At 47.3% G+C, this 15,177-nt stretch overlaps 1 protein-coding gene across 1 annotated transcript in view; it reads left to right on the plus strand.

Annotated features, from left to right (window-relative positions):
• LOC121464241 (serotransferrin-like) overlaps positions 1-15,177 on the plus strand; it is a 48,075-nt gene that overhangs the window by 4,687 nt on the left and 28,211 nt on the right. The window contains 11 exon segments of the mRNA XM_041677010.1: positions 577-753; positions 1,390-1,522; positions 2,485-2,540; positions 2,993-3,171; positions 4,195-4,372; positions 6,027-6,178; positions 7,558-7,648; positions 8,708-8,737; positions 10,635-10,790; positions 12,201-12,330; positions 14,911-14,975. Of these exon segments, the coding sequence (XP_041532944.1) occupies positions 577-753; positions 1,390-1,522; positions 2,485-2,540; positions 2,993-3,171; positions 4,195-4,372; positions 6,027-6,178; positions 7,558-7,648; positions 8,708-8,737; positions 10,635-10,790; positions 12,201-12,330; positions 14,911-14,975 (1,347 nt within the window).

The raw sequence follows: 15,177 nt of genomic DNA on the forward strand, positions 1-15,177 counted from the left end.
AGGCACAGATGAAAGCATCTGGGGACTCTGGGCTGGTTGAAGGCCAGTATGGACCTTCTGAGTCAGGCATCCTCACTGGACAGAGAGCAGCCTGGGGTCCAGCTTGGTCTTCATTGGATCTGGTGATGTGTCCAAGCTGGAGCGTCGGGTGCCATGGACATAGGAGAACCCATCCAATGGCACACAGTGAGAGCCCAACAGTCCAAGGGGTCTTCTGAGATCACTCTGACTGTCCCTTGTCACCAGAGGACGTAAAACACTTTGAGGGAGGCAGCGAATGTGAGCCCCTGTTGTTACAGTTCCATGTTTCCGGTGGCTTTGGATTGGTGGGCAAGAGCAGGGTAAACGGAGCATCCTTGACCCTTGTGCAGGTGCTTCTAGACCCTGTGTTTTCCTGAGATAATGTTACAAAGGTTCCCTCAGCTTTTAAGCCAACAGAGGTTCCTCTGACTTCTTACAAGCCAACTACACCTAGGTTACCCCTGGGTCTCTCTTCCCTCGATCAGAGCCAAGCCCTGATGAGCAGTGCTTCCCTATGCTATGTCAAAGTACTCCATTCACACTGTCCCCTTTCAGAGCCACAAACCTCCTACTTGGCTGTGGCCGTGGTGAAGAAGGATTCTGGCTTCCAGTTGGACGAGCTCCAAGGCAAGAAGTCCTGCCACACTGGCTTGGGCAGGTCTGCAGGATGGAACATCCCCGTCGGCTTACTTTTCTGTAAATTTCCGGAGCCTCGCAGTCCCATTGAGAAGGGTAAGCTGTCACCTCTCTTCCTGGATATCCTGCTAAGGTCACGCGGTCATGATTAGTCAGGCAGGTAGACTGAACCGTCTAGAGTGGCCGGTCCGTGGTACCAGCTGCCCACGGGGATGGCAGCTGGGCCCTTTTTGTCGTTGTGAGCTCCCAATACCCCAGCAGAGGCTGTCCTGAGGAGGGAAGGAAAGGGCAGAGGGGTTCGCAAAGGATTTCCATCTTCACAGCGGCTGCGCCTGCTCCCCACCCCCAGTTCCTGTCTGGAGACGTGATTCACTCTGCTAAAGGGTGCTTTGGTGCCACCTGCTGGGCATGAGGTTGTTCCGCACCTTTCTAGGCTGTTCTACCTCCCCGAAAGGCGCCCTCTGTCGGAAAGATCTGGGAAGAGAGTGGTTGAACAAAGGTCGAGGGCTAGCTTTGGCTAGCAGGAAATACGGACTGGTGTACCTCGGAGGGTACCTGCAGGGCAGAGGTTTACCTGTGCCTGCTTAGAAACCCTGCTCAGAGCGTGCAAGGTGGAGCCAGGAGTGTGCTTGCTGGCTTCATCGCTTCTCTGAATCGTCTTAGGAGCCCAGCCAGGGAGGCATTAATGGCATTGTGCTTATGCATTGTTGTCCACTTCTTTGTATCGAGCAGCTGTGGCCAGTTTCTTCTCGGGCAGCTGTGTCCCCTGTGCAGATTCGGCATCCTTCCCCAAACTGTGTCAACTGTGCCCAGGCTGTGGCTGCTCCTCTCTCCAACCGTACTATGGCTATGCAGGCGCCTTCAAGTGAGTTGAATTGGCCTCTCTGATGACCAGTGCTGAAAGTCCTCAAATGGGGGTTCTTTGCTGACCTAAAGCAGATCCTAATCTGCCTAAAGTCACATCTAGGGAGCTTAAACTTCTCCCAAGGAGGCAGGGGTACAACCTGGAACTCTCAAGGCCAGCCTAGAGACATTCCCTTTCATCTGTTGTGATAGCTCAAGCCCTGTTCTAGAAGTCCTCTCCTCTCTCTCTCCTCGGAGCTCTTGCATCTGGCTTGTGTCTCCTCTCATCAAGCTGGCCAGCATCTGAAGGGACTAACACACCCCTTGTGCCTGGGGATGTGACAGAACCTCTGTCCCTATGACAGAAGTGAACCATGCTTAATGTACTGGGCACTCCCCTGTCCCCAACCCAACAGTACATTTGGCCTTTTTAAATTTTTTTTACATATAATATATTTTGATCATATTATTTCCCTTCCCCCAACTCCTCCTAGATCATACACACACACACCACCACCACCACCACCACCACCACCAACAACAACAAAGGTCAAAACAAAACAAACAAAAAACAAATCAAACAAAAAGCACATGGGTAAAAATACAAAACAAAGCTTGGAGTCTGTTTCGCATTGGCCAACTATCCCTGAGACATGGGGCCTGCCCTGAAGAAAACTGATCTTCCAAGAAAGCAGCAGTTGCAAGTAGCTTCTTGGTTAGGAGGGGGACTTTGTGGCTGGTTTCCTGCTCTCTCTTTTTATCTCGCTTATATCCTGAAGTTCACATAGCCAGAGTAGAAATACCATCATCTTCTGCACTAGGGATTTGAAGCTTTTTTACATTAAAATGTTTTCACCTTCTTTTTGCCAGTTTGGGGTAGAAATGGAGGGGCATTTGTCCCGTGTGAGCTCATCCCCCCTCTCAGCCATATTCCGAATGTCAGCAGATCACCAGAGTCTTTGTTCCTGTGCTTCTTTCCCACAGGTGTCTGAAAGATGGAGGTGGGGATGTGGCCTTTGTCAAGCACACGACCATATTTGGTAAGTGATGGGAAAAGCCTGGCACGTTTACTCCCCTCTTTTGCGGCCAGTAGGTGAGCACGAGCTTGCATGGTTTCTCTACCATTGCTTGAATTTCTACATGGGTAGAGACAGGTGCTTTTGGGGTCTCCACCTAGATTATGGGCCCATTTCTACCACTCAAATCACACAATGGCTCTTCTTCTAGGGAAGAGTTGCCATAGCTAAGGTTTGGAGATTGGTCTGGCTGACCCTGGCCTGTCAGCCATCTTGCTGAACTCAGACTCATGGGATGGAGGGTGCCATTGCTTCCCTAGTCCCCCCAAACCTCCATGCCTTCATCCTGTTTCGGGTTCATCTTCCTGCCTGTTCCTCGGCCCTCAGAGATCCCCCTCCAGGTCCTCCAACTCCTGCTTTCTCTGATAAGAGGACTGCAAAGGCGGGAGGGGCTCACCTGAACTTTCCCTCCTCAGAGGTTCTGCCACAGAAGTCTGACAGGGACCACTATGAGCTGCTCTGCCCCGACAACACCCGCAAGCCAGTGGATCAATTTGAGGAGTGCTACCTGGCCCGCGTCCCTTCCCACGCTGTTGTGGCTCGAGCTGTGGACGGCAAGGAGGACTTGATCTGGGAGATCCTCAAAGTGGCCCAGGTACCCCCCCCCATTCTCTCCCCTACTTACAACTCCATGGTCAGATCTTCTTGACATCTAGACATACTAGAACAGTCCTTGTGTATGTTCAGGAAACAGTGGGGACCGTGCCATGTGTTACAACCTCTTCCACATCCCCACCTGGGACGCCTTGTAGGGTAGCAGGGGCCTCCTCTGGTATCAACATCCACCATGAAGATGGACACTAAAAAACAAATCCCACACTAGCTCAGAATCGAGTATAATAAAGGGTCATTTATTTAGGGGTTAGACTCACAGATCACAGTCCTCTGCTCGAGCGGGAAACAGCAACCAAATCTAGCAGCTAGAAGACGGGAGCAAATACACACTTTACATCGGCAATTATAGGATAAAAGGCCATGCCCAAGTGGGCGGGTAACTTAAAGGCTACTGGCTGAAGGATTTCTTACAGCACACCGCCTTTTGACCAGTGACACATTTTCTATCTAAGGTAGGCCCTTAAGGCCCAGAGAAAATCTCAAAAGGCTCTCCTGAAACCCAGAAGGAAAGAGCATCGCTCTTTATCTCCCCACTCCTTGACACACACACACACACACACACACACACACACACACACACACACGCATGTGCACACATCCTGACTGTAGAGGCACTGACTTCCCCCTGCCAGTTCTGTGTCTCTTGGCTGGGGTTGGTTAAGACAACTGCCTCTGGTCCAGTCTACTTATCTGTCCATCAAGAATGTAAGGGGCAACCATCCAGTGCCAGCCTCCGCACTAGGCTCAGTTCTTGTTCTCAGCTAGCTCTCGGCCAGGTTCAGAAGCACAGGGAAGGAGACCGTGGGATGGTTCTTCCAAAGCACTGGATGACGAAGGTGCTGGGTGATGGAGAGTATGCCTGAATGTCTTCTTTCCTAGGACCTCCAAGTTTCCTGTGGTTTTAAATCAGTTTCCTGGAGTTTTTCCTTGTTCTCTTCAGTCCTTCTACTTACCCTTCCTAATTCCTGTTGCTGTTTGCTGCTCTGTCTTTTTCCGGAAACAGGAACATTTTGGCAAAGGCAAATCCAACGACTTCCAACTGTTCGACTCTCCTCTTGAGAAAGACCTGCTGTTTAAGAACTCTGCCATTGGGCTGTTGAAGATCCCCTCGAGAATGGACTACAGGCTGTACCTCGGCCACAACTATGTCACCGCCATTCGGAATGTCCGGGAAGGAGAGTGTAAGTACTCAGGAAAAGCCAGGTGCCCCCGAGGAATGTGGGGAGCTAGGCAAGGTCAAGAAAGCAGCCATAGTCTTTCTGGGGACTGTCAGCCTCTCCTGATGTTCCTATTTCTGTCTCTTGTTTGTGAGCCCAGGGCTGGAGAGATGCTGGGTAGCATCCACTATGAGGGGGCCTGGAGATCACCTAGGGCTTTAAAGGCTGTTCACATTTTAAATGACCTGGGTTGGTACTAGTATCATTTCCTCTGCATAACTCAGGGTATTCCCATGCCCTTTATGAAGACAATTAGACTATTACAAAGTAAATAACTTGAAGTTTCTGCAGATTGCACCTCTCTTGTCAACACTGTAGTCAACCCAAGCCTGATGAAGCTGTAGGTCTAGGGAGGTTGATCTCGCCCCGAGTTTTACTGGGGCACTGGAAGTCTGCCTGGCAATTTATTCATGCCGTGGATATCTGTTGAACATCTAGCCACACACTCTGCTAGATGCTGGACTTAAAAACGCGTATGAGATTCTGTTGTCCTGGAACTTTCAGGGCAAGGGGAGGACAAATGTTTGAGAGATGGTCACACTACTGGACAACTAATCACAAAGTGAGAAAATGGAAAATGGCAACAGCAGTAAAATAGTGAGTGAGGTCCTACAGGAGTGAAAAGCAAAGTCAAACAGACTTTCCTGGCCAAGGGTTGAGCCCCTGAGAGGGAGTGATCTGGGGGCCAAGCCTAAAAGATGGGCATGTGTCCATTTATCTGTCTGTCTGTCTTTCTAGCTATCTATCTTTTTGCTGGACATATATTATAATGACTCCATGATAGCACTGCTTAAGTGGGAGGGTGCCCTGGTGAATGGCACGTTGTGTCTCTTTCTCTAGCAGAATTTACATTTCCCCCATGTGGAAACCTATGGCAAACCATGAACGCAGAAATAAGTGATTAGTTAAAAGTGCTGTTTGAAAGAGAAGGGAGGGGGCTGGAGAGACGGCTCAGAGGTTAAGAACATTGCCTGCTCTTCCAAAGGTCCTGAGTTCAATTCCCAGAAACCACATGGTGGCTCACAACCATCTTTAATAAGGTCTGGTGCCCTCTTCTGGCCTACAGGCATACACACAGAGAGAATATTGTATACATAATAAGTAAATAAATATGAAAAAAAAAGAAAGAGAAGGGAGAAAGAAAAGCGTTCAGATGTTAGGGTGCCCTGAGGCTAGAGAATCAGCTTTTCAAAAGAAAAGAAAAGGCTGGGGTCTAGAGGTGGCTCAGTGGTCAAAAACAAGTATGGCCTTTGAGAGGACCCTAGAGTGTCTCCCAGTGCCCATATTAGACAGCTCACAACTGCCTGTAACTCCGGCTCCAGAGGCTCTGACTCTCTCTCCTAGCCTCTGAGGGTACTGTACATGCACAAACCCACATATAGATACATACACACATACCTAATTAAAACTAAAGACAAATAATCTTACCAAAGAGGAGAAGCTGAATTTAAATGAAATTAACCAAAGTTGGTCGACTGTCTCCCGTAGATGATTATGAGTTCCTTGAATGGGATCTGTTTATCTCCTTTGCAGGAAGCAGTCTACAGCATTGACATATCCCAGACAGCAGCTGGGGCTGCCTCTTGCCTGACCTCTGGTTCTTCTTCTTGAACTCCAGGTCCAGAAAGCCCCAGCAGCAACGTGCCAGTGAAGTGGTGTGCCCTGGGTCACCACGAGAGACAGAAGTGTGACGAGTGGAGCGTGAACAGCGGAGGGCAGATCGACTGTGAATCGGCAGAGACCACCGAGGACTGCATCGACAAGATTGTGGTATGGCCCTTCTCCCTGTCCGGGGTGGTGTCCCCAACACTGGCCTGCAAGGTGGCAAGTTTAGCTAGCGCGGTGTGGAAATCCCCTTTTTAGAATCCTTGATTTCATGGTCTGAGCTCAGCTCCCCAGGAGATTCTAAGCCTTAGAGTGTGTGGGTCTGAAGGGTGCCTCCAGGTTCCTTTGGCTCTTTACATTAGCCCACTCGGAGGGTAATCCCAGCCATGTCCTTTTGAGTGGACTGAGATCATAATTTGCCCTGATGAGTGTGGAAGGCCTCGGTTTTGATCTCGCAGGCAAATACACGTCTGCTTAATTGATCAAAAATCGCGTTCCTTATTTTCCTATAGAGAATCTTCAAAATCCTCAGTCTGAGAAAGAAGAAAATAAGCACCCCTTGTTATCATATAACTCAGAGAAAACCCTCTTATTGGGATCGTGTTGTATAGGCTGCTCAGCGCCTCTCCCTTCATCATGTCTTAGAAGCCTCTCTTGATTTAGTGTTTTTGTCTTAGAGAATGCGCTGAGGTTCTGCCAGGGCGGCATGCCTGGCGAGAGCAAGGAAGCTATGAGCTTTCACAGAGTGCCCCTCCCCACAACCTGGCTATTCTTTAAGTCGAACCTTTCCATGTTGCTCTAGTTGCTACTGTAGCTGCGGCTGATGATGGTGGTAGTATTTGGAGACAGGGTCTCAAGCAGCTGCTGTTAGTCAGTTCCTGGCTGAGGCTGAGCTGCTACACCCACATCATTCTGCTTCTATCTCTGGCGTGTTGGGCTCATGTACCATTATGCCACTACCTAGGCTTAGGGTTGCTCAGGACAAGACCTCGGACCTCGGGTGTGCTCAGCTGGCACTTGACCAACTGAGCCGAACTGAGCAGTGGTCTCAGTTGGATCTTTGATAACAAACTTGTAAATACATGGAAACAAAGTAATACCTATTGACAACTTGCCACTGTCAACTGATCCTTCTGGAGTTTCTCAGCTCTGCTTTTGAGCCCTTAAAAACAACCCTGTGCTTTCTAAGCTCTCAGCCACAAAACAAAGCTGACCACCAACCCTGCTCCTCTGTTGGCATTTTAAAATATGACAGTATTTTAGCGGCATTCCATTTCATTGTTTTGCCTGAGTCGAGGCAAGAAAAATCAAACCAAATTAATGCAAAACCTGCCAACTCAAAACCTGAGTCTATTTAAAGGGATGCTAATGCCTGGGTGTGCCTGACTGATCACTTGGGGGGGGGGCGGAGTCCAGTGCCAACATCTATAGTTCCCCTGGCTTTATACCTTGTGCTGGGAAGGACTTTCAAGGAGACAGTCTAGAAGGGCAGGTGGCACAGGAAGTAGCAACTCTCCATTTGTTGTGACCTGCTTTCTTTGCAGAATGGAGAAGCTGATGCCATGAGCTTGGATGGAGGATACGCCTACATCGCAGGCCAGTGTGGTCTAGTGCCAGTCATGGCAGAGAACTATGGTGAGTGTGCTGAGTGCCTGCATCTGTGCTTTCTTCTTTCTGGGCTATGGCAAGGAGAACCACAGCTCAGTTTATCTCTATCTAGCCGTGATAAAGTGCCTCCTGCTGAGACCCTCTGTGGTTGGTTTCTCTTTTTCACTCTTTTTTGCTCTCTGGGGGGCCTGCCACCCAGCTCTCAAATACGGTCTTATATTACTTATGAATGCCCAGCCTTAGCTTGGCTTATTTCTAGCCAGATTTTTATAACTTAAATTATCCCATCTACCTTTTGCCTTAGGGCTTTTTTCCTTTTCTTATTTCTGTAATCTTGCTTTCACTCTTACTCCATGGATGGTTGTGTGGTTGGGTGGCTGGTCCTTTCTTTTCTCCCTTGTTGATCTCCCTCTTCCCCATTTTCTCCTCCTATTGATTCTCTGTGCCTGCCAGCCCCACCTATTCTTTCTCCTGCCTTGCTATTGGCCGTTCAGTTCTTTATTAGACCAATCAGGTGTTTTAGACAGGCAAAGTAACACAGCTTCACAGAGTTAAACAAATGCAACATAAAAGAATGTAATATGTCTTTGCACCATTAAGGCAAATGTTCCACAGCATAAACAGATGTAACACATCTTAAAATAATATTCTGCAACACTCCTCCCCAGTCTCTGGGACTCCCTCACCTAGAATCTCCACAATTATCTTAAAGAATGAAGGTGGTGGTACCGCCCGTCATCCCTGCTATGAGACTTCTGGTATGAAAGGGATCCCACTGCAGAGTCCATGTGGGATGTCTGGAAAGTCTTGCAATGTCCAGCACTCCTGCTTTTCCCACTGCCTGTTGCAGGACGAATACATTCAGTTAACATCCACAGCGAACAAGACACTTGAAATGCTGTTTGTGAATGAACCCTAGAGGTCCAGCACCCAGGTGAACTCGCAAAATCTGGAGAGCCTTGCCTTAGTGTCAACCAGTGATGTGTGCAGTTGTATCCACTCTTTTCCTTGCTGGTGGCTTCATGAGATGGGCATGATCTTCCAACCTATACATAAATGCTTAATGCTGTATTTTCCTTCTTCCAGACAGCTCTGATTGTGGACGACTAGAAAAAGGTGAGTTGAATCTGGCAATTACCTTGGAAGGGAAATCCTCATTGTTGGGGGAAGTGGTTAGGCAAGTTTATAAGTCAATGGAGAGACACAGTTTCGGGATGCAAAGTGCTGTGAGAGGGTCAGCACCGATCAGGAGGGCTGTGCTTCTGCACTCCCCGTGACTTAGACATGGGGCTTCTCATTTCATGTTCTAACATAGGTATTGCCCTCTGTTAGGACTCATGGGAGGATCCAGGGATTCAGAATTTATGAGTGGTTTAGAATCCTGGAAACAAATCTAGGCTCTTCCCATTGCTTCCCTCCATTCTGAATTAAAGTCTTCAGAGTTTTAGATGAGAATTAGCACAGCCAAGGAACCCTACTGGTGTGGTCCTTGCAGGACTGAGTAGAGAGCGTCAAAATACTGATATCTAGGAGTGTGGATTTTTCTGCCCATCCAACCAGGCTGGGCCCAGAAATTAGACTAACCAGACGAGGGCTCTGATTAGGGATAGATCTAAAATGATGCAAAAGAGTGAGCAGGAAGCCTGACACCAGCGTGACACCCATGTGACACCGAGACCCAGTGTTCAGACGCCTTAGGTTATATTCCACGGAACCACGAGTGGACAATTCTGGCCTTGCCCCGCAAGTAAACACAACTTCTGATTTATAGCATATCTAGAAAGAGCTGTTATTATTCCACGGATAACAAGGATTGTTTTTTGTTGGGGAAAATATTCTGAGTAAATTAAAATGAAAACAGGACCACAGGGCTGGAGAGATGGCTCAGAGGTTAAGAGTACTGGCGGCTCTTCCAGAGGTCCCGAGTTCAATTCCCAGCAACCATATGGTGGCTCACAACCATCTGTACTGAGATCTGGCGCCCTCCTCTGGCGTGCGGGCATACATGGAGGCAGAATGTTGTATACATAATAAATAAATCTTAAAAAAATAAAAAAGAAAACAGGATCACAGGTTGGTGTTCTAGCCCCTATCAGAGGATATGTTTGTACTGCCGAAAAGGACAACCGATTCGTTCTTGGTGTTTCCATTTAGCATATTAGCTCTGGTATAAAACTATATTCTCCTTATGAGAGAATGTCTGGTCTGATTAACCCCCAGGCATGTTCATTATAAACTCTTAGAGTTACATTTGCTTCCTGGCATCCATTTCTCTGATTTAATGCTTTGGAAAGTAAGTTACAGGTTTCTCACTCAATAACCTTAGCCCTATGCACACAGGTGAGGATTCTGGGCCAGCCGTTTCTGTAATGATAATGTGTTAGCACTTTTGCTTTTTATTTTCACATTGTCTGGGCACCCATGTGTATGTGGGCACATGTGCGTGTTTGCGATGCGCCGTGTAGAGGTCACAAGTCAACCTCTAGTGGCTTTTCTCCGAAGTCATCCACTTTGTCTTATGAAATGGGGTCTTTGATTGGCCTGGAGCCCCTTTAGTAAGTAAATCTGGCTGTTGGTGAACTCCAGGAATCTGTCTGTTTTCATACTCCTTTTCCTGAGATTATAGGCACATGGCACATATACACACCACCAAGCCTGGCTCGTTTACATGGGTTCTGGGACTGAACTCCAGGCTTCATGCTCTCGGGGCAAGTACTCTACCAGCTGATCCATCCCCCCACACCCATTATTTTTAAGTTGATAGATAAAAACATTTAAAAACTGTACTTGATCACGGGGCACCACGTGATCTTAGTGCTTTGCTTTTGAACTTCTTCCTGCTAGACTGTCCTGTTCTTCACCAGAGTCAGCAGCTGGGGAGTTCCTTTCATGACACAGTGTGCTATTTAGGAGATCCTTGCTGTTTTATGAAGACAGTGGCATCTGCTGGAAGCATATACTCTGGGAGGTCCCAGAGATATTAATAATGATTTTGGTGGCATCTTTCCTGTAGGATATTATGCTGTGGCAGTGGTGAAGGCATCTAACCGTGACATCACCTGGGAGAATCTGAAAGGCAAGAAGTCCTGTCATACTGCAGTAGACAGAACTGCTGGCTGGAACATCCCCATGGGCCTGCTCTACAGTAGGACCAAGAGCTGCAAGTTTGGTGAGCAGAGCTGGGAAAGGAACTTGGCATTGTAGAGAAAAGGGGTCCTGAGAAAGGCTGTGGGATCCAGGTCCGTACAAGTGAAGTCTCATAAAAGCAAACCTCTAGGAAATAGCAGAAAGAACTGGAAGGGCGAAAGAGCCAGGGAATGGAGTGGGCGTGATTTGTCTCAGTTGCACATAGTGGTTTCAGTGAATATACACTTACATATCTTCTGTCCCATGAAGAAGACCAGATGTGGGCATTCCATGGCTGATAAGGTCTTGGAAGACTCCTTCCTTTCTCCCGCTCCACAGTTCCCATCATAGCACGTCCATGTTCAAAGCTGTCTTATAGTTTCCAGGGCATTCATGGTCCAGGCAGGAATGAGAGCAAATGGAAGCTTATACCAGCTGTGATCCATGTTTGAAAGGAGCCTTCTGGACATCTGAGCAATTATTTTTGCTATAACTTCCTATTGTGCAGATCTTAGGTGTGTTATCATACACCTGCCTACACACACCTGCCACAAATCAAGCTAGATTTGTGTTACTGAGGAACGAAGTGAAATGGACATTGGGTAGACTCTACGCCATCCCGCTGTGGGGGTTCTATGATATGATTATTGGGGGGGGGGGTCCGGGGTCTCTTACAGTGTTGGTCAAGTTCCCGCTCAGCTCCTAGGAGTCTTTAGTTTTCTCTGTGTCCTCTGAAGATCTCGAATGGAGTGTGTCTCTACCTCCTAAGTTTCTGAGTAGAAGATCCCAACAGACACATGTTGACAACAGCTTTGCTTTCTCTTGGCTTCCTGAGTTCTTCTTTCCTAGTGCCTCCAAATTTGGGCAACTCCTTAAAAAATGAGAGAACTCTATAAACCTGACTGTGATCCCCGCAGCCCTAGCATATGGAGGCACTGGAAATGAGGATGCATCTCTAAGCTAAGATGCTCCAGTACCTCAGAAACAAAGCCCACCTGGAGCCATGGGCACAAAACACAGGCTCCTGACCTCTGATCCCTGAACCCTCTGGGACCTCCTGGACTTTCACAGCCATGGATGCAGCCAAAATGCAGGGGAAATTCCCTGTTCTTCTCTTCAGTTTTGAAATGAAAGGGGAAACTCCAACAAACACAACACAAAGCAAAGAAACAAAAACAGTGGTACAACCTCAGAAATTCCATTTCTTCATTCTACAGGCTGGAGATGGTGGTGCTCAAAGCCCCCTACCATCCCCCACCCCCAGCCGGAAGTGGGCGGTTCACGAGATCCTTTCCCATCCTTGATAGGTTTTCTTCAAAGGCCTTCAGTCTGGTGATTCTGGGTTGGTGGGTGGCAGGTTTCAGAGTGAATTATTTAAATCCCTGTCATGTGTTAAGTAAGTCATTAGAACTGACACACGAAGAAACTGACTCTCTCTTGTTCTTGGGTCCAGATGAATATTTCAGTCAAGGCTGTGCTCCTGGATATGAGAAGAATTCCACTCTTTGTGACCTGTGCATGGGCCCAAACAAATGTGCTCCGAACAACAGGGAGGGATATTTTGGCTACACAGGGGCTTTCAGGTGAGTTTTCCAATCCTAACTTATAATGATGCCTTAGTCTTGACCAGATTTCTTTTAGGAAGTGAGATGAGGTCTTATAGTATTGATCTGTTAAGTGTTGCACATATTAGGATGAGAGATTTCCCCACCAAATGTAGAGATGTCGTGTGAAGGGGCCTCTGGGTCCCCACAGAGCTCTGCCAGTGAGACTGACAGGGGATGCTGCTTAGCAGTTCTCGACTGGGGGCAGTTTGCCTCCTGTTGCCTTGGCAATGTCAAGAGATGCTTCTGATGGTGGTGATGTTGGCAGGGGATGCCTCCAGCATTGAAGGGCTGGAAGTAGATAAATCTCTACAGTCAGCGCTAATTAACAAAATCCCAAATGTCACTAACACCAAAGCAACGCTACCTTTCCATAATCAACAAAATACTGAGCCAGGAGTTTGGCTCAAGCTTTTCCATGCTAACCAAGAACCATACTGATTTTGAAGTAGAGAACAATAAAGAACATGATTTCTAAATTCCTCTCTACCATGATATTTTATAGAATCTCTATCATTTTTTAAACTTAAATATTAACGTTTGAATTACATATATGTATGTGTGCTGTGTGCAGGCTACCTGTGAGGGCCAGAGGAGGGCGTCAGATCCCACAGAGCTAGAGTTATAGGCGGTTGAGAGTTTCCTGGTGTGGGTGCTAGGAGCAGAGCTCAGGTGCTCTGCAAGAGTCTCTTAACTGGCCGGGCAGTGGTGGCACACACCTTTAATCCCAGCACTCGGGAGGCAGAGGCAGGCGAATCTCTGTGAGTTCGAGACCAGCCTGGTCTACAGAGCTAGTTCCAGGACAGGCTCCAAAGCTACAGAGAAACCCTGACTCAAAAAAAAAAAAAGTCACTTAACTGCCCAGCCACACCTTCTGTTATGTGGTCACTCAGGAATCCATGTTTGATGCTCTTACCATTGAGCCTCCCAATAACTGAATGAAGAGTAAAATGCCATTAAGAACAAATCGCGAGAGGAAGTGTGCACCATACCACACACACTTCTGATCATACCAAAGAGGATAAGCGGGACGTAGGGAGATGTAGAATGCAGTGCACCCCCTTTGACCTTTTCCTTGTCCTTTTTGCTAGCGGTAGCATGTTTGAGGACTACAGGTCAAAGGAAAAGCTCAAACTTTGCTTATAGAAACATATTTAAAGGGCTTCATTTTCCAAAATGTCTTATAAAACTCAGATATGACATGGAATTATCAAACTAACAGACTCTTAAAGAAAACACAGTCAGTTTAGGGCACAGTAGTCCCTTCACCTTTTCAGTGACTGTCCACAGGACTTTGGAAGAACTGCGGGAAGAGGCAGGTGCTTTTTCTTGATGCAAGAGGGGGAAAGGACAGGGTCCACTGTTTAAGAGTCTGATTTACTTGGATCAGCGCGTAGTTACTGAAGCACATGCTAGTTCAACACCTGCATGTGTCCGCTTTCAAGGGGCTGCAGTAAACATGGTGGAATCACACACAACAGGATTAATGTTGTGGGTATTGGTGTCTGGGAACTTCTGGGAGCTGTCTTGTGGCTCAGAACTCTCTGTTCTCCATCTGAAACACCCTTCTCAGATGTGGATATGGGCCTTGCTAGAGTCAAGGGCGTATGCATCAGGTTTGCTATATTTTCTGTGTTTCTCAAATGAAAAAAAGAAAGAATGAGAGAAAGAGAGGGATAGAGAGAAGAAGAGGGGGATAAAGGAAGGAAAAAAGAAAACCAAACAACCCAAAACAGACCTCCCCAACCCCGCATGCTCCCTGGATGTTAAAATTATTTTTTAAATGAAGTACGGATACCACAGATTAAAATTTACAGTCTCTCAAAAATGTTACACAGGCATTTGGGGCTTCAAAAATCTGAAAGGATGGAGTTTCTCATCCATATTTCAGATAACGGGGAGTTATGGGGGGTTATCATTAGAAAACTGATTCGCTGTTCCCTATGTTCATGCTGGGGAAAGGACATAACCTACTGAGGAGTGTACTAAAAATATGATGTAGAGGGTGGGAGACGGCTAAGTGGGTAAATGTCTACCACACATATATGAGGACCTAAGGTTGCACGCCTAAAATCCACAGAAAAGGCACCAGCGTGTGTGTCTCAGTGCTTGTGGGTGTGGGATGGAGAAAAAAAGGCAGGTGGATCTCTGGAGCTCACTAACCAGCCAGTTTAGCCAACAGAGGAGCTCCAGGTTCAGTGAGAGACCATGCCTCAAGATATAGACAGTGGTCAAGGAAGATACCCAACGCTGATTTCCAAATTCTGCACATGTGTACACACGTGTACAGGTATGCACACCCACATGAATGTGCAAATACTCTCCCCGCCGCGTACACAAAGAATAAGGAAAAAATTATGTAGTGTGTGGAGCTGAGTTTGCGGAACTGCATAGCAACTTGGAGGCTTTTGCTTTCCTTATTATGCATGTTGTTTAGTGATAGAATGGTCCTAAGCCATGCTGGCATCAGGTGGCCAACCTGGGTCTGTATGATGCCTCTGAATGACGTATCAATCTGACCTCCTGTCTTCTTTCTCTCCCATATCTGGACCTGTTCAGGTGTCTTGTTGAGAAGGGAGATGTAGCCTTTGTGAAACACCAGACTGTCATGCAAAATACTGAAGGTATGTGTGCTCCCTCTCCTCTTCCCTACGGAATCTGGGTCCCTGCGATTTGCTGGGGTTCTTTCTTGCCACCAGAGGGTTAACCTGATCTTGTTCTTTGTCACCTTAGATTTCTTTTGTGCTTTTCTAAGAAAGTCTCTGATTTTTAGGCCTTGACTCTCCACTTTTTCTTTTTTTAAAAAATATTTATTTATTTATTTAT

The sequence above is a fragment of the Microtus oregoni genome, unplaced genomic scaffold, assembly GCF_018167655.1.
Source record: "Microtus oregoni isolate MIOR12 unplaced genomic scaffold, Mior012 000028F_ref0000031, whole genome shotgun sequence".
Classification (NCBI taxonomy): domain Eukaryota; kingdom Metazoa; phylum Chordata; class Mammalia; order Rodentia; family Cricetidae; genus Microtus; species Microtus oregoni.